The sequence below is a fragment of the Neolamprologus multifasciatus genome, chromosome 4 (genome assembly GCF_963576455.1).
Source record: "Neolamprologus multifasciatus chromosome 4, fNeoMul1.2, whole genome shotgun sequence".
Classification (NCBI taxonomy): domain Eukaryota; kingdom Metazoa; phylum Chordata; class Actinopteri; order Cichliformes; family Cichlidae; genus Neolamprologus; species Neolamprologus multifasciatus.
The window spans coordinates 18,039,369-18,061,918 of record NC_140442.1 but is presented as its reverse complement, the minus strand read 5'-3'; the positions used below and the strand labels follow the sequence as shown (position 1 = coordinate 18,061,918).

The following is a 22,550-nucleotide window of genomic DNA, read 5'->3' as shown; positions in this document are numbered from 1 at the left end:
TGACCGAGCTAAGATCCTGTGGGACTTCCAGATACAGACGGACAAAATGGTGGTGGCTAACCAACCATTCCAACGGACATAGTGGTAGTAGACAAACAGAAGAAGATGGCCGTAGTGATCGATGTAGCGGTTCCGAATGACAGCAATATCAGGAAGAAGGAACACGAGAAGCTGGAGAAATACCAAGGGCTCAGAGAAGAGCTCGAGAGGATGTGGAGGGTGAAGGTATCGGTGGTCCCCTTGGTAATCGGAGCACTAGGTGCGGTGACTCCCAAGCTAGGCGAATGGCTCCAGCAGATCCCGGGAATAACATCGGAGATCTCTGTCCAGAAGAGCGCAGTCCTGGGAACAGCTAAGATACTGTGCAGGACCCTCAAGCTCCCAGACCTCTGGTAGAGGACCCGAGCTTGAAGGATAAACCGCCCGCAGGGGCGTGCTGGGTGTTTTTTAAAATTTTTTTTTTTTTTTTTTTTCTTTTATCAGGGTTATGTATTGGTTCTGGTCAGGTGGGTCCATCTTAAATTAAATTGACCATTTGCTTCAGGCGGTCTCTGAAAACAACATAGAACATTAAAAATAATCACAGTTTCTAAATCTTAGAGCAGAGATTATGAGACCATATGGACAGATTTACACAGTGGCTCTTGTCACATTACATGGCCCCCGAGGAGAGCTGTATGCTACAGGCTTCCCAGAAAGACTCCCTCAGAGTTATTGTTAAGCTCACGCTGCACTTTTCTGTTTGTCTCTCGTTGCAAAAAGGACGAGTACGTAACAAAAGGCCCTAGCCTTGCAACACAGATTGTTACACAGATGACAATCACACACACAGTGCGTAACAAACTTAATAGACCACCTGTCATTAAAAAAAAGCAGATTTATTTTAAAAAACAGTCAAAACATTTTTAAAAACAAAATAATATCTAAATCTATCTATAATAAATATATCTATAGATAATAAAACTGTAAAGGAAGTCACAGTTATACCCAAATATCAGTCGGCACACTGGACTGCTCTGAGAAGTCAGAAATTAATCACTAAAACTAATGCGAGGAATGCAAGTAAGTAACTGTAATTTGTTTTTTTAATTAATAATAATAATAATAATAATAATAATAATAATAATAATAATAATAATAATATTTTTGCTTTACTATTTTTTTCTGCTGTTTTGTAAAACAGTAAATTTGGAAAGTTAAAATAATTATTTAAATTATTTGCTGAAAATGCACATACTGGCAGATTAACTATTAACTAATTTGATAATTACTGCTGATTTAGGACAGTTGTAGCATAAACCTTACATTGGGTGGCGGTCTAATAATTTTTTTAAGCTCTGTATGTGTTTTAGTAAGCTTAGGCCTTGCTTTCTTTCGTTCTTCATACACAACTTTTGTGTTTTTGATTACGTCTTATCAAAAATACATGTGTAACGTTTACATGACTATTTCACAACTTTATCACTGAATCTTTCACTGTCAACAAAACCACCTGGGATTTATGGTGTTTGCTCATGAAATCATGGACACCTTTTTACAAACATTGCTTGATAAATGACAAACACAATGCTAATCTCTTCAATAACTGCAAAAGTTTCTTATCTCCAAAGGTGGGTTTTTACTTGGCATCCTTGATCGTGATATATAGTATTTATCAGTGACTGGTAAATATGCTATCATATAATGTTGTTGTAGGTCTTAAGGACGGGGGACAGGCCTGTGCGTTTAGACTTTCAGTGTAGACTCTGAAACATCTGTCCCTGAACTGGTACAAAGACTTTGAGTACATCTGTAAACTTTAGCATTGCAAATCTTCAGCACACTGAGGCCAGATTAATCAAAGCTAGAGAAACACATGCATGAAGGATGATGGATTAACAGAGGCAGCACTGCACGTTTGTTCTACAGCAAGAATCTGTTTTGCAAATTCATCGGCTGCAAGCGCTATTTCTAAGTACCACAATTCTCAAAGTGAGATTAGAAGACTATGTCCGGCACTGCGCCCTATGAAACTCGGCCATAGCAGCCGTAACGAGGTGGGAGGATGGTGGAGAGATCACGGAGCAGATGGCATCACCACATGTGACCAGTCAAAGTTGCTATGAATGACTAAAGATGCTCAAATACCATTTTGAAACTCTCAACTGCATTTCTTGATGGGATTATATATCATGTCATTGTCATCTTTACTTTGAAAACAAAAAAGGCAAACTTTTTAGTCGTGACAACAGAATACATTACAGGCAGAGAGAAAGACAGATGGCTGGAGGGAGGTTGAGGGTTGGTGAGGATGGTCGCTTGTCACATCAGAGTCTGACTAGTCCCTGTAGATGTCAGCAGCATCGACCTGTCATCGCATCTTTTTTTCCTCCTTCTCTTTCGCTCCTTCCCTTCGCTCTGACCCTGTGTCGAATCCAAACTAATGGCTTGTGAGTACACCGCATACACTGCTATCCACTGACCTCCCAAATTCTCTCCTCTTTATCTGTTTCCTAGCTTCTCTTTTTCTCCTCATGCATGTCTCTTCTAAAATATCTTTGCTTGCTTCTATTACCAACATCTTTTTCACCCCTGACTTGCCTTTATACTTTCAGTTTATATTGGCCTCCCCTCTGTCTGTCTTTCACTTTCCTCCTCTTCATCTCACTGAGTCACGCCGTTCTTTCTCTTTCTAATACACACACAAACAGACACACACACACGGGCAGAGAAAGTATTGGCTTATATTTCCCATGGTATCTGCAATACATTCAGCTTCACTGGCGGCAGCAATGTACTAGAGCAAGGCACCTGCTGTGCAGAGCTGATATGGGGAGAAAGACACATACACAGTCGCACACCCAAACACACACTCACACCGTGGGCTTTTAAATGCTCAAATATGGGTAGAAAATGCAATAAACCTCTTCCTGTAAATGCAGATATTGCGTATAACTTGTACACCATTATAAAATCAGTGATTCAAGAACAAGTAAGTGAACCCCATTTGAGAGAAGAATCTTAAGACTGAATGTGCGTACTAGTTATTTAGACTCTTGCTAGACGTTAACAGCGAGCTAAGGGTTAATTCTGAATGCTCAGTGAGGTAAAGTCAAAGAGTCCCAGAGTTACAGTTAAAAGCTTAGAGGAATGATTGGAGCCTTTTGGACAGAGGCAGTTAGAGTCTAGACCTTAAACCAATAGATGTACTATGGAATGACCTCAAGAGAGCTGTTTACACCACACATCAAAAATTCCTCCTTAACACTGCGCAGGTCTGAGAGAGCAAAAGAGACAGCGAGAGAGAGAGAGCGCGTTTGAGATTATTGCTCCCAGAGGAACTGCAACCAGTTATTAGATCACTTTTTCTTTTTTTCTCCCATCAGTGCTGTGAATGTTTTTGTGCATTTATTAAATAGATGAAAGATTCTAATTGTGTTTTTCATCCAAAAGTATATTGTGCTTCTCTATTATGTAAAAGCCGAACATAGCTTCCAAGTCTGAAATGTGGTTGGAATAAAGAAGCCTGACTGTATGTAATTCTATGAGAAAACGACCCTACTTCCAAATTTGATTTATGACCCCAGTCGACATTTTTCTAATGAGTTTATCGACTCAATCGCTGCCTTATTTAATTCCTCATGATGTTCTTTTTTTTTTTAATTATGATACCAATTAAAGTAAAATGGACAATAAAGCAGTGTTTGTTTTAGGGCGTGGATACTTTATGACATACTGGTGGCTTGAGCATTGGACGCCCTCAGTTTCCCAGTTAGATACACACCCTCGTTCATAACCCGACTTCACAAAACACTGGGTGACGTCATCCATCTTTTATACACAGTTTACATTTTCAATGTCATTTGAAGGCCACATCACATTTATCACCAACAGATGTGAATCCTAAACAGCTCATCTGGCTCACTGCACATGTTTTACAATTACTGATCTAGAAATATATTAAAACACAGGCACACAAACACCAATATTGACGAGTTGGGTTCGTGTTGTCTCTGTGGCTGGAGGCAACCTGTCTGCTCCCGTTGCCTTGGTTACACACCATAGGCTTGTCTTGAGAGGTGCTCTGGGTCTCAGCCTGCCATGTCGGGCTGTGTGGTCGGCGCTGTTCGTCTGTCTTTCTGTTTCCTTTCTGTCTTTGTCTCTCTCTGCGGGTGTGTGCAAGCCTGTGCATGGGATTGTATCCTCCAACACTCCTGTTGAGCGCATAGCATATTATGTGGCAATTTTGCAAGTAATAAACAAATCGTAAGTGCAATTATCAAATGAGAGTGCAGTTGCTCGGTTGCTGTAATGAGTCCACTACCTTATGTTGTTGTTTTATAATTACTTTTTTATGTCAAAAAGCCTTTCAAGAGCACGCTGGCACAAGCAGAAACGGCCGAGCGTTTCTCATTTGCGAGACAAACACTATAGGCAGCACTACTGCACATTTAAATTGAGACCCGAAGGTTTGCTTTCTTCTGAAGAATTTTTAGTTTCCTTTTTTCTTCTTTTCAGTTTCCAGTGAGACACTCCTGCAATAAAGCATGGCTTCAGCAACTGCACAAAACCTCTTTACATATTTCTGACAGAGTACATTTGACTGTGGTCTCCAATTATAGCTCTAAAATGAACAAAAACAAAGTCTGCATGTCTCCAAATTGCTATGATTGGCTGACATGGAATTTTGTGAAAGTCTGTGATGGACTTTATGCTTACAGAGTGTTAAAAGAGCAGCTAGTATGTCTGACTTTATAAAAAATATATAGTAAATGATATGCTAATCTGCTATGTCCTTGAATGAGAGGTGAAACTCACTAAATTTAATCATAGAAAAACTTTTGAGTAAATTGAATCAATTAACTCCCCTTTATCTCGTTTTCAAAACATGGGCAATTTAATAAAATGCAAACTCCATCTGATAAAGGCAGAATTTAATAATAATAATAAGAAAAACAGGCTTGATTTGATTAAAGGTTTTAGTATTCATCACAGCTGTTTATACAGCCATTCATTTGATAATTTATGTTTTTACAGGCAAAACTATAAGTGACACTACCTGTATTATATTTATTTGAATATATATTTATTGAATTCACTTACTTACTTACTCTGATATACTGTACTTCCATATATGCTTTGATGTGTTTTAATAAATCATTGCACCTAGTTCCCTATAGGTTATATGTGTGTATGAATTCAGTCACTGCATCATCACATTCAGTGATTTTATGTTACTTTGTATAATTATGTACTGCAGGATGTGACTGTGTTGTGTTTTATACACTCTCCTCCTCCTGTGCGATGGCTATTCTTGACCTTAGTGGGAAAATTACAGTGGAAAAACGCATAGCCATTAGACAGCTACCTTCGTTTTAAAATTTGCACTTTATACTGTAGCACGCTTGCTATAATTTCGCAGTCTCAAATGACCTTAACGTCATCCTTTGCTCTCTTAACTGATCCCTGTTTAACCGCACTACAAGATACTCAAGTTGTAACAAATGTTTTGCAGCGTTATACATATTTTTTTCCACAGACGAATCTGTGCTTGGACATTTTAGACCCCATCCTATTCATTGCACAACAGACACTTTTTCAAAAAGCTTTTTGTATTATGAGGAAGGCCTTATCTTAAAGGCTGCTGGCATTGTTATTGAGCAAAGAGGGATTTTGGTGCGGGTGAAATATGCAAAAATATAATCCCTCAAATTTCACATGACACTTTGAATGGGAGGGGCAGAGAGAGAGCATACAGGAGCACGAGTGTATTTTCATATGCAAACTTTCTCTAGGAGTGCAAAAGTGAAAGTTACATTTGCTGAGACAAGCATTGCAGCACTTACAGAGCGTATACTGGAGTTTGCTTGAATCTTTTAAGAAGGTGGTTTACTTTGTTACTCTAGGTGTGCCAATGTGTGCATGCTCTTTCAGCTGGATTGCTTTTAGCCCGCCACCCCCATTATGCACAGGGGAAGGGCTTTGTTTGGAATATTAAGAAGTTTCTTGTGTCTCAATTTTTTAGCAGTTGACTACTCAAGGATAGCAAGGGCTCAGCAGGAAACTTAAGGCACAAAGATCCGAGTTGGCAGACACTAGAGAAGGATGGACAGGCTTTTTGGACCAACAAGCAAGCAGAAACGAGGCCAAGCTGCCAGAGGGCAGGACAGAGAAAACCAGCTTTGCAAACCACCCAGACAGACACATAGATAGGCTCATTGATCAATTTTCCCACAAGGCACTAGGAAATTATGTGGGATAAAAAGAGGGATGAGAGCTAAACGAGGTAGGTGGGGAGCTCACTGGCAGTTTGCCTCACTCACACATCACGGAGAGGGATACCAAGAGAGGGGTCGACAGGGAGAAAAGCAAGGGCATAATACAGCAGTTATGCAGTCAAAACAAAAAGTGTGACTGTCTGATGGCAAGGACACTGGGCAGATTCACTTCTATTGGTTTGAACACTAGTTGACCCAGGCGTCATTCATCCGTACTGATGGATTCTTCCTCCAGCAGCTGAAGCCCTCTATGCACTGTATCACAGACAGTAGATGAGGTTGTGACACACGCTACAGCTCCGGCTTTTCTGAAGGCAAATTATTTCAAAACACAGTCCGCTAGATGGGATAGTGTTTGTCACAGACATGCTGAGAGGAAGATGTGCGTATGACTACGAGTTTTCATAAAGAAGTCCCGGCTTACTGGACTACACTTTAAATGTAAAGATGCACTGAATGTGTGTAGCCGTATATGACTTAACATGGTTTGTTCTCACAGAGACGAGCTTTGTCCTCAATAGAATATCCACACACACATGCATGCATGCACATATGCAGGCAAAATGAGGGAATATCGGACAAAGAGTGACTCCCACGGTTTGCATGAGCACAAACACACAATTTACAGCAGCAGTTTACAACAACAGTCTTCTCAAAGTGCGTTGCATTGTAACATAGAGACTCTTTAGTAATAGATTTGGTTTATCTGGTGCACTTCTTTAATGGAGTCCTACATTTTCTATTGATTATGTAAAGTCCTGCAAGCCCTTACACACAATGTGGGAGAGATGTGCTACTTTTAGAAAAGAAATAAGAACCACACAGAAATTTGGTTGCTGAATTATTTACACAAATAGGAAGCCAAATTGTAATCGCACAGGCCACTTTTTTCCTGCAGTCGTTACACATTACACTGCACAGGAAAATGAAATAAAAGCATTAAGCTTAGAATTCATATTTCATGTGCAGTTCTAAGACATCGCAGCACATATGTGAGACTAAATCTCAGGGATTTTAACACAAACTGATTCTGTGTCTGTAGTACAGCTAAAAATCACCGTATTTGTTTCCGTGTTTCCGTGTTTCGTGTTTCCGATACCTGGGTGTCCACATCACTCAGGACCTGTCATGGTCCTGCCACATCAACACCCAGGTTAAGAAAGCCCATCAGCGTCTCTTCTTCCTCAGAAGACTTAGAGACTTCCATCTGCCACTGAAGGTGCTCAAGAACTTCTACTGCTGCACCATCGAGAGCATCCTGACGGCAAACATCTGCACCTGGTTTGGGAACAGCACCAAGCAGGACAGACGAGATCTGCAAAGAGTGGTGCGCTCAGCCGAACGCATCATTCAATCAGAGCTCCCTGACCTGCTGTCCATCTACACCAAGCGGTGCAAGTCCAAAGCTAGGAAGATTATGATGGACCTCTCCCATCCCAACAATGGACTCTTCTCACTGTTGAGGTCTGGGAAGCGCTTCCGCTCCCTTAAGGCCAAAACAGAGAGAATGAGGAGGAGCTTCTTCCCCCAGGCTATTCGGGCCCTGAACCAGGTGTAGGACTGTACTCTCCCACACACATCACTATAAGACTGGACTCTCACACACATCACATCACCACACGCACCACCACACATTTCCTATAATTTCCTATAATTTATAATCTTAATCTTAATTTGTAAATTTTGTAGTAAATTGTAAATACTGTAAAACTTTTTTCTGTCATTTAATGGTCGGGCATTGCGCAGCTACAAGCATTTCACCCCCATGTCATACTGTGTATGGTTGTGTGTGTGTGACAAATAAAATTTGAATTTGAATTTGAATTTGAAATTTGAATTTGATTTGTGTTATCAAAGTAATATGCAAACATTTTAAGCGTATAGTTTGCTGGAATAGCGGGAAATAGCTGAAGCAATTTATTGAACTGTGTAAGCATACGTAAGGCAAAAACAGACTTTGTACAATTCTAACACAGTTGTAGTTAGTACCTGGTATGACCAGCTTTTTTCTGCAACACAACCTGGACTCTCTCTCAGCTTTCTAGTCATTTCTTTAAGTAGTTCCTTAGGAATAGTTCTCCAGGCTTCTTGAGATCTTCTTTGGATGTCTTTTGTTCTGTTCTCCGTCAAAATGATGCCACAGTCCTTTAATAATGTTGAGGTCTGGGCTCTGGTGAGGCCAATAGATGATAAATGAAAATGAAGCCATTGCCAGTCCTATGATTTTCAGATGGTGAATCAAAACCTGACTTTCAGTTCACCTGCTGCTGTAGATAGTTTTTGTGTCCATTTGAGATATGATATAAGTTTGAGGTTAATAACTTTTTGGAATCATCATGTTGATCTAAAAATTCTGTGATACCTTTTAGTCTGTTATTTTTGTCATTTTTTTATGATTTAACTACAGAAATATGAACAAATTATGTGTTTTGGAACAGTTCAGTAACAAAGTGGCTAAAAAAAGGTTTTTTGCTATGCTGTCACAGGTAAGTGTTGCGTAGCTTAACAAGCAAGAGAAACATTCTCCTGAAAATGGTGAGGTACAAGGACTGGACTGAAAATGAGTAAAACGGGAGCCAGGGTCCAAAAAAATAATAAATAAATAAATATTAAAGTTAAGAAAAAACTTTCAGAAAGCCCTGTGAAGTATTGCTCAAGACCACTTTGAAAAATCACAAGAAAATGGCCCCTGGAAGCACGATGTGAAGAAGTGAGAGGAGGCTGAATTTATGCATAAAGATGTGTAGAATTTATGTGATATTTTCAAAGAAAAGTAAATGCATTGGGTTCTAAAACACTGTTCTGACTGTTTGCCCCCCCAGTCTTCATGGGTTTTACCTTCAGTTAGTAAAAGCTCTTTTTAAGTTCAGTTAGTTTACAGCACAGATGTCGAACTCCAGGTCTCAAGGGCCAGTGTCCTGCAGGTTTTGGATGTGTTCTTGATCCAACACAGCTGATTTAAATGGCTAAAATACCTCCTCAACATGTCTCAAAGTTCTCTAGAAGCCTGGTAATGAACTAATCATTTGATTCAGGTGTGTTGACCCAGGGTGATATCTAAAACCTGCAGGACACCGGCACTCGAGGCCTGGAGTTCGACACCTCTGGTTTACAGCTTCTGGTGTATTTCTCTATAACTTGGTATTCTTGCATGTCAAGAACATGTGTAAATATTTATTTTCTGGACACATGCTTTCTTCACAGTGTTCATGAAGATTACAAAGAATGAAGTATTTTATGGAAATTATCTTTCAGTCCTCTGAGCAAGTGCATAACCACTCGTATAGAAAAATCATTGGTAGCCTTAAACTTTTGTCATACAGACACAAATATTTTGAAATTGTAAAACAGATTTGTGCAGGGAATAAGTCCTTGAAGAATTCTAAGTAGCAGACATACAACCTGTTGACAGGTTAAATATTTTGCACATTATAATTAATCTCAGCTTCAAGACTGCACCTGTAAAATGTTCAGATGCTGCAGTCAGCAGGGAGTCCAAAAGTAAGTAAGAAATGTACAGATTTTTTGCATCAGAGCTCACCATTTTTACATTTTTATGAATCAAATGTTTTGTTTTGTTTTCTTAAGACGGTTTCTACTTTAAGTAGTGGAAATTTGGCGCAAGTGTCATTTTGTTGCTGGATTCCATTACGAAGACAGACAGAGAGACGGAAAAAAAAAATCAGGGAGACAAAAGTGAGGATCCTGTGTTTTGTCAAAAACGAAGACCGAGAGCTCGATAAAGGCGGAAAGCCCTGAATAGAAGAAAAAAAAAGGATGAAAGAGGAGGGCAAATGTCTGACGAAATGCGTATTGACACAGAGGGACAGGCATAAAAATAGGTAGAGACGTGGAAAAGAGGAGAAGGGAGAAGATGAGAAGAGAATAAAGACATAGAGGAGGCCCTGCCCGCATCCTAAGAAGATTAAACGTACACCGAGGGGAGAAGAAGATGCTAAAGGGAGAAAAAGACAGAGACAGAACATCCTCAGTCACACGCAGACCGTCTCTGCGTGGGTTCATTTTGAGTTAATACTGCACATGTAACAGCTTTAAAAGAACAATCAAATTAAATGCTGAAGTTCAATAACAGCATGCCTCCCTTCTTTTCTCCTCAAAGCATCCTTGATGTCAGCCTCTGTTAGCACCCGCCCTACATGATTAAGGAGTGACATGACGATGCAACAGCTAGCGCTCTGGAATCAGCTGGGCGTGAGTCAGCCGCCTGCTGCTTCGCTCCCTGGGGAGAGAAAGGTTCAGGGTCACTATGACAAAGAAAGTGAAATCAAACCAATGCTGAGTCACTCCACATGTCAGTGCAAATGATGCTGATACTGCTGGCTTTCATGGGTTGGAGGTGAGGTGTCCACGGGGTGTGAGGGAGTTGTTTTGCATGTAATGAAGGAGTATGTTGTAGATGTCTAGACTGTGCACCGTGAAGCAATTGTTTGAGACGGCTCAGCACATAGGTTGAGACACGGTGCATTGGCATAGCTTCTGTCCATCTTCCCCTGTCTTGGTTTTGTTTACAGTCCAAACATGCTTTCGTCTTCTTTTGTCTGCCTCACTTCTTTTCTCTCTGCAAGTTCATACCATGCCTCTGTTCTTGGCTCTCACTTTGCTAACACAGAACCTCGGGGCACGTTCTTTAGTGGTGCTATGGGAGTGATACACAAACACGTAAACACACATTCTCATGTGTGCACGCACATTTTTACACGCAGAGGCCTGATTGATTTTTCATTGCCTGCCGAGGTGTAATATGTCCCAGAGTGTTTGCATTTGTTTGACGTTTCTTTTTTTTTTGCTTTTTTGTTAGTAGGGCGCAATTGTCCATCATTTGGTAGGAATGAAAATAAAAAGTAGAGAACAAAAATAGAAGACAGAGAAGAAGTGACCTCTGGGAAAATGGAAATGATATTGAGAATAAAGAGTTACAGAACGCAAAGGGAGAAAAAACAATTGTAACCCAAAGGGGACAAGATACTTATTTCAAAGAAGAAATTGGTGCATAGATGGGGAAACAATGTAGAGAAGGCAGACTGACTTTTTAAAAATGCTTCTCTGAACACATTCTTCTGATATTATTTCTCCATATTTCATTGTTACCTAAGAGAGAAGGAGGAGGGTGGTTCCTTTTTTTTTTTTTTTTTTTTGCTGGTAACCCTATTAGTTAGGTTGCTTAATATTTCTGCGAAGTACTCTTTAAAATACCAGAATAGGAAGGATGGTGTAGGTTTAAGTTTATTAGACTGATCAGTATTGCTGAACTATGAAATATTTTGGGTGCAGTGTATTTTTTGCATACAGGTATGACAGAATAGCTTTCGTTTTGTTTAGTTTTTTTAAACTTGAGTTTGAACTTATACTAAATGTAGCAAGATATAAAAAATAAAAAACTTTTATTGATTAAAAAACACACTATATCGGATTTATATTGGTATCGGCAGATATCCAAATTTATGATATTGGTATCAGACATAAAAAAGTGGTATTGTGCCATCTCTATTTTAAATCTGATGGTACATTTCTGCATTTATAATTCCAGCAATTCTTTGACAAGCTCCCCAACAATGCTGTCTGAAATGCATTGCTCCCCTAGACAATGACAGCCTCTGTGTTTACAGATGGCTGTAGACACTCACTGTTGTACCTCTCTCCTGACCTCTTCTATCTATACTGGTGATGACTTTATCCAAGAATTTTAAATTTGAGTTATCACTCCATTAGACCTGTTTCCACTCATTTTTATGCCATGTTTCCGTGTAATTTGGCATGTCTCAGCCTTTCCTCCCTGTTTCCCTTTTCATCTCTGATGACACTTTAGCCAACAGTAGCTGGACCTATTGAAGAGACAGATGCATGTCCGGTCGCAGCAGATGGCCGCCCCTCCCTGAGCCTGGTTCTGTCGGAGGTTTCTTCCTGTTAAAAGGGAGTTTTTCCTTCCCACTGTCGCCAATGTGCTTGCTCATAGGGGGTCATATGATTGTTGGGTTTTTCTCTGTAAGCATTATTGCATTACAATATAAAGTGCCTTGAGGCGACTGTTGTTGTGATTTGGCGCTATGTAAATAAAGTTGAATTTAATTTAATTGAATGCATGTCTTGGATGCTGTTTAAAGTCTTTGTTTGACTTTTCATGTCCTATAGATAGCCTGGCATTTCTTCTTTTGAACTCTTCTTGTCCAGTTTCCTCAAAATGTTTAGGGACACACCAATCACCAGCCCAAGATAAGCAAATATTTGTCTCATTAGCTCTCTGGGAATCACCTTTTTAATGCAAAAAAGAAAAGAAAAGAAAGATACCATTTAATGCCCACCAAACTGTTATTTTTTATGTTTGTTGTCACTTTAGCTAAAGAAATGGAAACAAGTTGTTTATGACAAGCTACTACTAACAAAGTGCCTAAAGATACAATTTGAAATTGATTCTTTGTTCACTTGTCTATTATCTGTAGACACACTGGTGCATCCCTTTTTCGTGCTTGAAGAATTCATAGGTTAGTGTTAATTTGCTAAACAAACAAAGAAAAACTAAATACACTATATATATCATTGAAAATAAGTGAAAAAGCAGCCAATGTCCAAAGGAAAACTTTGAAAGAACTTCAGAAAGCCTGGAGAACTATTGTTGAAGTTACACAAAAGCTTAGCTCATTGGGGCCAAAGTATAAAGAAATGAGGTATGACACAAGACTTTGAATAATACTCTACATCAGGTGTTGAGCTGGAGCATCTATGCTCATTAAGTCATAAACCTTCTGATGCAAAATAAAAGAAAAAAAACAGGTACAATCATTTATTATTTTTGCCTTTAGTCACACAAAAAACACTGCATTCCTTCTGGCACTTTTAAAAGTGTGAGCCCTGATAGTTGATGCTCCTTCTTAGCATTATCACCAAAACATAACCCTTCTTCACACATACAAGTCTGCTGCAAAACCTGTTTGTAGTTAGCTGCTCGCCTCAATCCAATTAAAGCTTTTATTACCTTTGATTCCCATTCATTCCTTTCTCTGGTTATGTAAGCAATCTTCTGTACTGCTGAGTTTGTGTTTTTTCATTTGCACCCCCCTCCCGACCAACCGACCCCGATGGAAATTGCTGCGCTGAGCGAGTAGTTATGTTCTTTACATAAAAGCTACATTTTTCTTGCTGCCAGTCTAAATCATCAAAATACCAAGCATGAAATCTTAGTATCATCTTTTTCACTCATTCACTCGCTCAACTGGGTCACTCCCTCAGCTCTGGTGTGTCTCATTAAACTCTCATATATGTTCAGTCCAGTTTCCAGTCACTTGTCACAGTATTTTGCATGCCTCACCGACTCTCACTGGCTGTTGTCGGTCTACGAAGCAGCTTCATCGACTCATGTACATGATAAAACAAGTGGAATAACAAAAATAATGGATATGTAAGGAAGCTAACGTGAGTTCCTGAAGGGGACGTCTTCACTGTGAACAAAACATTTACGAGTATGCAGCAGCAGCCACAGTCAGCCGTTTCTATTGTTTCCATCCTAGAGCAACTTCAGGTTCCGCTAAGTGAAACGTCTTTGCTTTGAACAAAGCACATCAAATGCTTTCTTTTTTATGTTTACTACAAGAGTGAATTTACTCCTGACTTCTGAGTGTCTAAAGAACCACTGCATAATTTTTGTTTTGGATGTCCTCACAACAACCCTTTGTATGAGCACGTTTGTACAATATAACTAAACCTAGCAAACACTGACTGATAAAATATAGCTTCTGATGGTATTTTAATACAGCTACCCAGGATTTAATGCAACGGGCACTGAAACAGCCTGTTTTAGAAAACGACAGCTTATCTAGGCATTATAAAAGTAAATTATGTGTCAAAAATGAAATACACATTCTTGGGGCAAATCAGGCCTATTTTAACTTGTTAAAGTTGCTTACACTAACTTGCTTTTACTTGCATGCCATCAAAGAGACATGTAGGGCTGTCTGAGTCCTAGGGACTTTATATCTAGCCCTGTGTGAGTTAGAATAATCCTTTAATTGTCCCACAAGGGGAAATTTGGTTGTAACAGCAGCCAGAAAGACACATATACAAACAAACAGGACACAGGACAGAAACATACACAATTTTTCTTACATATTTACATATGGACAATGGTTACTATAAACAGAGTACTGTAAAAGTATATTGGTTAAAGTATAATCACTGTGCTGAGAAGTGCAATGATGTCACAAACAGGAGGACTTTCTGTGCGTGGGAAAAAATAAGAAGTAAACGTGGCGCCTCTGGACTCATGTCAAGAGTGATCGCAGCAGGAGTGGAGAGAGGAAGCATAAATTTGATAAAAAGTGATGTTCCGTGTAATTTAAAAAATAAAAGTGTGGGTTCTCTGGACCTCACCATGAGAAGATGGCTTATCTAAAAGAAAAGTTTTGCAGATTTTAAAATGAGGAGTACAGGAGGATTAACCATGACCAAGCAACTGCGATCTTAAAATTAGATTTACAATTCTCTCTTTTCTCTGCTCATTTTGCTGTGTTGGATTGAAGCCCTGAGGAAGTTGGTGGACTATACTGAGTCACTGCTTCCATATTTGGACTCTGTCAAGTCCGGCTGGGAGAGAATTGCATTATTGGCAAGGGTGTACTTCCTCTTCTCTGTCCCACTCTAATACCACTCTCAAGAGTGGTATTAGAAACCCTCATTCAGCAAAGAGTTGGTTAGTTAGGTAATAATAATGATTTAAGTGATTTAACTATGATTCATATTATGTGATTGAGCTGCAAAACTTGAGTATGAGTATTACAGGTTTTTACAGGTTGTTCTAGCCCATAAAACAGATTCCTGGGGCCTGTTTTCCTGGCTTTGAAAGTACAACCTAGCCATTTTAACGAGAGCAGCGATCATAAGGAGGAGAGGCGAGGCTGCTGATTGGACTATTAGAATTGTTAGTTAGTTGCATCAGCAGAGGATACTGAGGTTGGCATCCAGACGTAGGCAGAGCTAAGCGTGTCTCAGTCTAAGTAAGTTTCTGCATAGCCTATTATTCATAAGACCAGAAATTCTGACCCTTTAAAAAGAGATCTGGTCCAGAGTTCCTGTACATCGGTAACTGGGCTCTAACAATACCACACACAGACACACTGTTACATCTTAGTACCAAAGAAAGTAAGTTCAGTCAGCATCAAGGTTTATGAGAACAAAAGATTTTAAGCTTTTGTGAAGGGAACAAATACAGAAGAGAAGACAGAAAATAAAGACTTAAGAGGATAGAGCAACACAACTAAAGGAACATAAGCTGACGGCTTAAGATATTAGAAGAAGGGAAAGGCTGGGAAAGACTTTTAAAATTGCATTACATTGATTAAAACACACATACAGTGCATACCCCCCACCAACATATGCATAGTGTGTGGAGCTCATTTTTATTCATCACATGCATGAAGTAATTATATTAATGTGTAAAGATGGTTTGTCCTCTTACTGTATGTGCACCCTGTCTGGCAAAGCAGGTGAAACCAGCAGTGCGAAGCACCCCGCAGGGTGAAAAACTGGCTTTTTAAAATGAGAAGAAACAGGAAACAATATAGAGGGAGACTGAGGTTAAATAGCGTGCTGCCAGGCGGCACTGGAAACACATTACTATCTTTACTTGCAAAACAGTAATTTACCGTCGTAATTATATTGGCACTGTTTTGAAGTTGTTTTTTTAGATACTGTTGTGTGAGTCATCATTTTTAATATATATATATAAAAAGGTGTCCTGTGCCTTGGCAGACTCAGGCAATAATAAACATATTCACTCTGTCATACATCTTAAGACTCATACAGTCAAACTGCAACAGTAGCTTGGCTGGAAAAATGTATTTTTATCTTCATTTTCATTGATAAATTACCCCAAAGGAATGATGCCTTCACTTCTGATCTGTTGCATATATGCAGTGAATGAGTCAGCTGCTGTGAGTGAGTCAGTAACCTGTGAAAAAAAAATGTTTATGTGATTATTTATTTCCTAGTTTTTATTCATACCTTGCTGAATAATGGTAAACACGCATACTGTATTACGTTATATGTTCACAGAAAAGGGAAAATAGTGCAGGACTGTGTTACAGTGTCATTTCAAGATGACAGGCTGAGATAGATGACTGACAATACCTTTCCAATAATCATACTGAATAATGCAAATGATTCAGCAATAAGGAACAACTGCAATGAAGTTACTATTTCTTTGTGGTGTTTAAGGGTTCTTTAAACACAATAGTTTTGAGAAACTGATGCGTGTCGTATATTTGTCTCTTCTTTTCCTTTTTTTTTTTTTTTAATTTCCTTAATACCGGAAGCCCTGTTTGAAACATCCATTAAGGCCTAAGTGTGTATAGGTGTGTATTTCTCCTCAGCTGCAATGCTCCTTAACCCCAGTCTTGTTAATACGTGGTTCGAGAGGATTAGCATCATGGTGATCCTGCTCAACTGTGTGACACTGGGCATGTACCAGCCCTGTGAGAACATCGATTGCACCTCGGACCGCTGCCAGATACTACAGGTAAGCTGGCCTGCTGTGGTTATGTGTGCACATGTGTGTGCACTGAGGATGAGATGGAACTAAATTTTCAATTATTTGCCACAAATTCAAAGCAGCTCCTGTATCGCTTCCTATTGCTATTCAAGCTGTGATTCATGCACACTACAGACAGTTTTTTTTTGTTGGGTTTTTTTCCCTTCTGTAATGTTTATATTTTCTTCTACTCTCTGAGCAGGGAAATGGGATTCAGTTTGTTTAAAAATAGTGCTGTGGAGCCACATGTGAATTTGTCAGTTCAAGAATTCAAGAATACATATGGGAAGAAAAGTGCCAGCTGTTTAAATTGTACATGGTCAAGTAGGGAAATTAGCTTAGTTTGGAAAAATATGGTGTTGATCAGAATTATTAAGCAGAAAATACACAAAAACAGCAAAAGAATTGAGTCACAATAATATTACTACACTCTAATAAACAGTGCACACTAAAATAAATAACAGGTGGCAAAAGAATGCAGTAGAATGTGACAGTGAAATGCTTGTTGAAGCTGTCCTAGAGAATAATAATAATGATAATAATAATACATTTTATTTATAGGCACCTTTAAGAAAAATGGACTAAGACAGAAAGAGATCTTTCACTGGTACAAAAGGAAAAACCTCTAAAATTGCTTTTTTAGTGATGGCTTATTATGGGATAAATCATCTAACCCATGAATAGACATGTTTGTCAATGTAAGGATGTGCTAGTGTTGCTTTGCTGTTTGGACACTGGGCTGATCCTGTTTAGACTCTACACTCTCTTATAGGAACATTAGACTTTGGCTCTTCTCCTTATAACATAGTCCAGCAGTGTTTTATACTTTGTTAAGCATTGTTGATGTTATTGTGTTGTACTGTAGATTAAACCCATTGTCTCCATATGAAGATATAGCTTGAAAAGTATGTACGACCTCTGTAACAAAGTAACAATTTCCTGTTCACAGAGAAATAAGCTTAGTTTTTATACTTATGAGCGTTAAAGCTCAGGTCGAGCAGTTTGGAGACAATTTTAGAGAGGCAAGGCTGAGATGGGTTGGACGTGCAGAGGTGGGATAGCTGATATATCGGAAAAAGGATGTTGGATATGGAGCTGACAGGCAGGAGGAAAAGGGAAAGACCAAAGAAAAGATTAATGGACAGTGTGACAGAGGAGTGAGATGGAGGCAGATGATCCAAACATGGAAAGGGTAAGAAGTGATTGGTTGTTTGTGCTGACATAAATAAAAAGAGAGAGAGAGAGAGAGAGAGAGAGAGAGAGAAGGAAAGAACAACATTAATATTTGTTTGATTTTCGATCTTTTGTTCTTAGAAATGGAATTTCAGTCTCTGTTAGAAAGAAATGTTTTCTTTCCTTTGTGCCATCCTTCTTTTTGCATCCACACCAATATTATCTAAAAAGCCATCATGTGGTTCTGTGGCCAGGCTGTTAAACTGATTACTGTGTCACAGCATGGCCTCTCCCTCGAATTGGGAGGATTAGTTTTTATCTGGAAAGTTGCCACCTTGACACCAAAGGTGAGAAGTGAGGATCCTTCTGACAACTTTGTCATTGGGAATACGGTTTAAGTGAGAAACATTGTTCTATATTGACTTATTTATAAGCTGACTACAGAAGGTCACTTGTAGGCCCCATAACTGATAAAAATAGTGCAGTGCTTGTTATTAGGCAAAATCTGATTTTTTGCTCACTCTGGGAGCTGTGCTAGATCATCATTAACAAATAAGTTACTCACAGGTTGACGTCAGATCACAGATTCAGTACTGTGTGCTTTTCAAATAGGTTCCCATTGTTTTTGTAAGCCATGTTGCGCTGTGTGATGTGTTACTGATGAGTGATGGGTGATTTGCCAGCTGGCTGAAGACTCACTGTGTTCCTCTGGGATTGTAATTGCTTTGCACTGAAGTAAATTTGGCAGGCTCAATTTCAGGTGCGACAAGGACAACCTGATTCTGCCTAGTGTGCTTTCGCTTGTCGATTTTTTAATGGCCATTGACACTGAAAATCTTTCTACAGTAACCTGCACATGAGCTTTCTGTCACTTGTTTGTGTGTTCTTATGTTTTGGCTCGTTGTTTCGCCATATCTCACTTGCCTACAGCACATTAGGGGGGATTATAACATCAAATAAAGCCCTCCAGACCAAACTGTAATAGGTTTATTTATCTCATCGGATTTTCCCTTCATTGTGCAGAGATTTAAAATAAATATTTATTTAGTATTGTTTTGAGGCTGTGCAACACATCTTTCTGCTTCGCTCTCCTCTTTTCCTGTTCTCATCCTCCACCCTGATGTCATCTTTACCCCTCCCTATGTTCCCATTCCCCCTTCCTACAAACTCCTTCTCTCTCTCTGCATCTTTTGTCTCTCTAACAAGCATATTTCCTCCCCAGGTAGTGTGAGGGGTCCTATTCTGGTGGTTGCTAATGGTAACAGGAGGGATTTTGCTGACAGGGCTTAGATAGTTAAGAGTGGCCCTCACATACTTCTCTGAGTCTCTGAGAATACAGCAAGCCTGCCTTACTTCCTGGAGGAAAAATAAAAGAGGGACACAAACAGTATAAAAATCGATTTGGACATCTGTAGGGGTTCAATTGTGATATATAATAAGAAAATGCCCTTGACCTCAGAGGTTGAAGGGCTTGGTATAATGTGGTCTGGAGTCAATATCCAATAATAATTGTGAGGTATGAAAGCATATCAGGTCTCAAATACCATGTCCCTGTAATTATTAATTCTAAAATGAATTAGAATTAGAATTAGAATGATGTGTGTCTCCAAGTTCGGTATGGTGGCATACTGAAGCGCAATACAACGAGATGATGTGTCTGGTTAAAGGTGAATACAACAATGTTTTATTTATGTTTTGTTTTAACTTCATCTTTCCAAAGTGAGCTAGACAGTTGACCAAACAACTGTGCACCAAATGAGTAAAACTTAAAAATGAGATGTTTTGATTATATGTTTTCTCTCTCCCGTAGTATGTCTTCTGTCCTCTCTCCCTGTGTGCTTTTACTTGGTAGCGTGAGGACTGGGTGACTGTTTATGTTTCTGATAGGCAGTGTTGGTCAAGTTAGTTGAAAAAAGTAATCAGTAACTAATTACTGATTACTTCCTGAAAAAAGTAATCCCATTACTTTACTAATTACTTATTTTAAAAGGTAATTAGTTACTTTTTAAAACATGATTTATCCCCTAAATAGGTAATAAAGCAATAGATCTTTCAGCCCAATTCTATGTTTTCTGCATAATCCCTCATATAAAATGTAATCAAATGAAAAAGTCTCTTTTTTTATTTGGGCCGCCTGTCCCGTTTGGTTCTTTTGCCATCAGAATTATTGTCTGAAGGCAAAGACAGAAGCCCAACGGAATTACTTTACCAAGTGGACCATCCCTGCCTTGCCGTATTGGTCCATTTGATTGACCTTTGTTGTTATTATTTATTTATTTATTTTATTTTCAGTTGTTACAGATGGGACAGACGTGACCGGGGGGAGGGAGGGAAACAAAGACAGCGGGGAAGGAATAGTGGAATAGTGATGAAGGGCAAAGAAAAGGGAAAAGAAAAGGTGGGGGGGCAAAAAAATTACATATTTTTATATATATCACCTGGATCACCTGTTGAGAAAAAAAAAGAGAAAACAAGCAAACAAAAACAGCAATATAATAAACACAACACCATCGCAATACTCTGTGTATATAGCAATAAATATTAAATATTGAATATTATTTTCGAATATTATAAAAAGTCTCTTTTTAAAACTTGTTTTATTAGTTTTAATCTTTTAACTTTATGCATCAAGCAAACATTAAATTGTATGCAACATTCTCTGACTGGAAGAAATTTGTTTAACATTTAAACCTATTTTCTGCACATTCCAGCATATAAAATAAAATAGTTTTTTGTGTTTACACTCACTCTTTCAAATAGATGCACGTAAAACACAGCAGAAAATAAATAAAATCAAATCCTGTTGCTCTATTTTCACCTGTATAGCAGGAGTGGGGCAGGCGGAGGTTTGTCCTGGTGCAGGTGTGCCGCAGCGGTCAGTGGAAGGATACGGCAGTTTCTCTGTGAATTTCACATTCCAGCTGCAACTATTTGGTGCTTGCTCGGACGTTTAGGGTTTTATCGCTGTAAAAAGAAGTTTTCTTCCCTCGCAGTGAGCAGCGGACGCTAATGTTTTTGTCACTTTTTACGGAATCAAACTCAAAGTAAGGTCAGTACTTCCACGCTTTAAACGCTGCACGCTCATACTCTTTCCCTCACTCGTTATATTATCCATTTTTGATCTGCACACAGCTGTTGTCACAAACGTCGCACTCGCTTGCGTCATTGTCATGAGACTCTCGCGCAAAAAAAAAAAAAAACAACAACGGGAAAGTAACACTAATCTAATTACCGTTTTTGCAGTAGCAAGGCTCGCAAAATTTCAAAATCTCTGGTAGCCGTTTGGGCAGGCATTCTTCAGTTTTTGGTAGCCCAAAATAAATTTAAGTAGCCCGAATAAAAAATAAAGCAATTTTTTTTATGTTTTGTTTCCATTACAATATTATACATTAAAGTATAATATTGTAATGGAAACAAAAATTAATAAAAAAAATTGTTAAAATAAAAATTACAACAACTGTATAAAAATTACAATCATCAACTCAAATACTTGGTTCAAATTGAACAGAAATTTCTATGAACTTGTAAGAACTGTGTAGAACATGAATCAGTCTGTGTCAGATCCTGAATCTGAAATTTCCACTGAAGTCACGGGTAAGAGGCAAGTGGAACCAAGATCTAGGCCATTTGCTTTTTGAAGTTTGCAAAGACTGCTAAATTTTGCCAGTGGTAGTTCACTCTTTGCAACATAGCGCGCTGTTCTAAACAGATTTTTCAGGAGTTCTTGTTGTGCTTGGTTTATTTTTAGTATGTTTTTTGCAATTGCTGTTTGTTCTGGGAAAGATACTGCAGACTGGGCAATAATGCATTTCTTGCATTTCTCATGGGTTCTGACGGGGTCTTTCTTAAAATTACTGGTCCCAGTAACAAAGGCGCTTGTCGACTCAGAAATCAAATGAAACTCACAACACACCTGTCAGAACATCATGTTATTTAGCTCATCATATTCCAGCCACAGAAATTATTTTGTCCATGAAACCAAAAAAGCTGCGCTTTCTTTTTGCCTCATAGTCTGATTTGTCATAACTTTTCCGTTTTGTGGTAAGCTTTTCTTTGGCTGCCCCTTCTTCACCCTGACCTGTCTTATTTGGCTGAGCAGGCTGACCTTACATAATGGTCAGCGATTCTTTGCGCACTCGACCTCTCACATGTTTAAGCTTGCTGCGAGAGATTTCACTTGTCATGTTTGAATAGTAAGCTAATGAGTGATAAGACAAAGTCAGAGGAATTGGTGCGCAATTAATCGTCACTTACCAATCAGTGCTGCTGCTTTCTACACACCGTTCGCGCGATGGCAAAATGAAAGTGAAAGCAAAAAAAACAAGCGCAAATTCAAACGCGATTTCAATATGTCACATATTGACAGTGGCTCATCGATGCCAATGACATAATTACTCAGCTACATTGGCGAAAGAATGCAAAAGCATAGACATATATTTTCCTTCCTATGATAGCCCGATGGGCAGGGCTGAGTTAGATTTTGGTAGCCCGACTGGAAAAATCGCTAGCCCCGGGACATCGGGCTAGCGATTTTGCGAGCCCTGAGTAGTAATCCCTTACTTTACTCGTTACTCGAAAAAAGT

At 39.0% G+C, this 22,550-nt stretch overlaps 1 protein-coding gene and 1 long non-coding RNA gene across 6 annotated transcripts in view; both read left to right on the top strand.

Annotated features, from left to right (window-relative positions):
* LOC146520239 (voltage-dependent T-type calcium channel subunit alpha-1I-like) overlaps nt 1-22,550 on the top strand; it is a 201,985-nt gene that overhangs the window by 81,166 nt on the left and 98,269 nt on the right. For all 5 annotated transcript variants that reach the window (XM_085158407.1, XM_085158404.1, XM_085158408.1 and 2 more), the window contains exon 3: nt 16,671-16,782. In XM_085158407.1, the coding sequence (XP_085014533.1) occupies nt 16,671-16,782 (112 nt within the window). The remainder of the gene's footprint in view (nt 1-16,670; nt 16,783-22,550) is intronic.
* LOC146520241 (uncharacterized) lies at nt 1,144-15,982 on the top strand. Its single transcript, XR_014873940.1, has 2 exons — nt 1,144-9,121; nt 9,182-15,982. It is a non-coding gene; the product is annotated as an uncharacterized LOC146520241 (long non-coding RNA).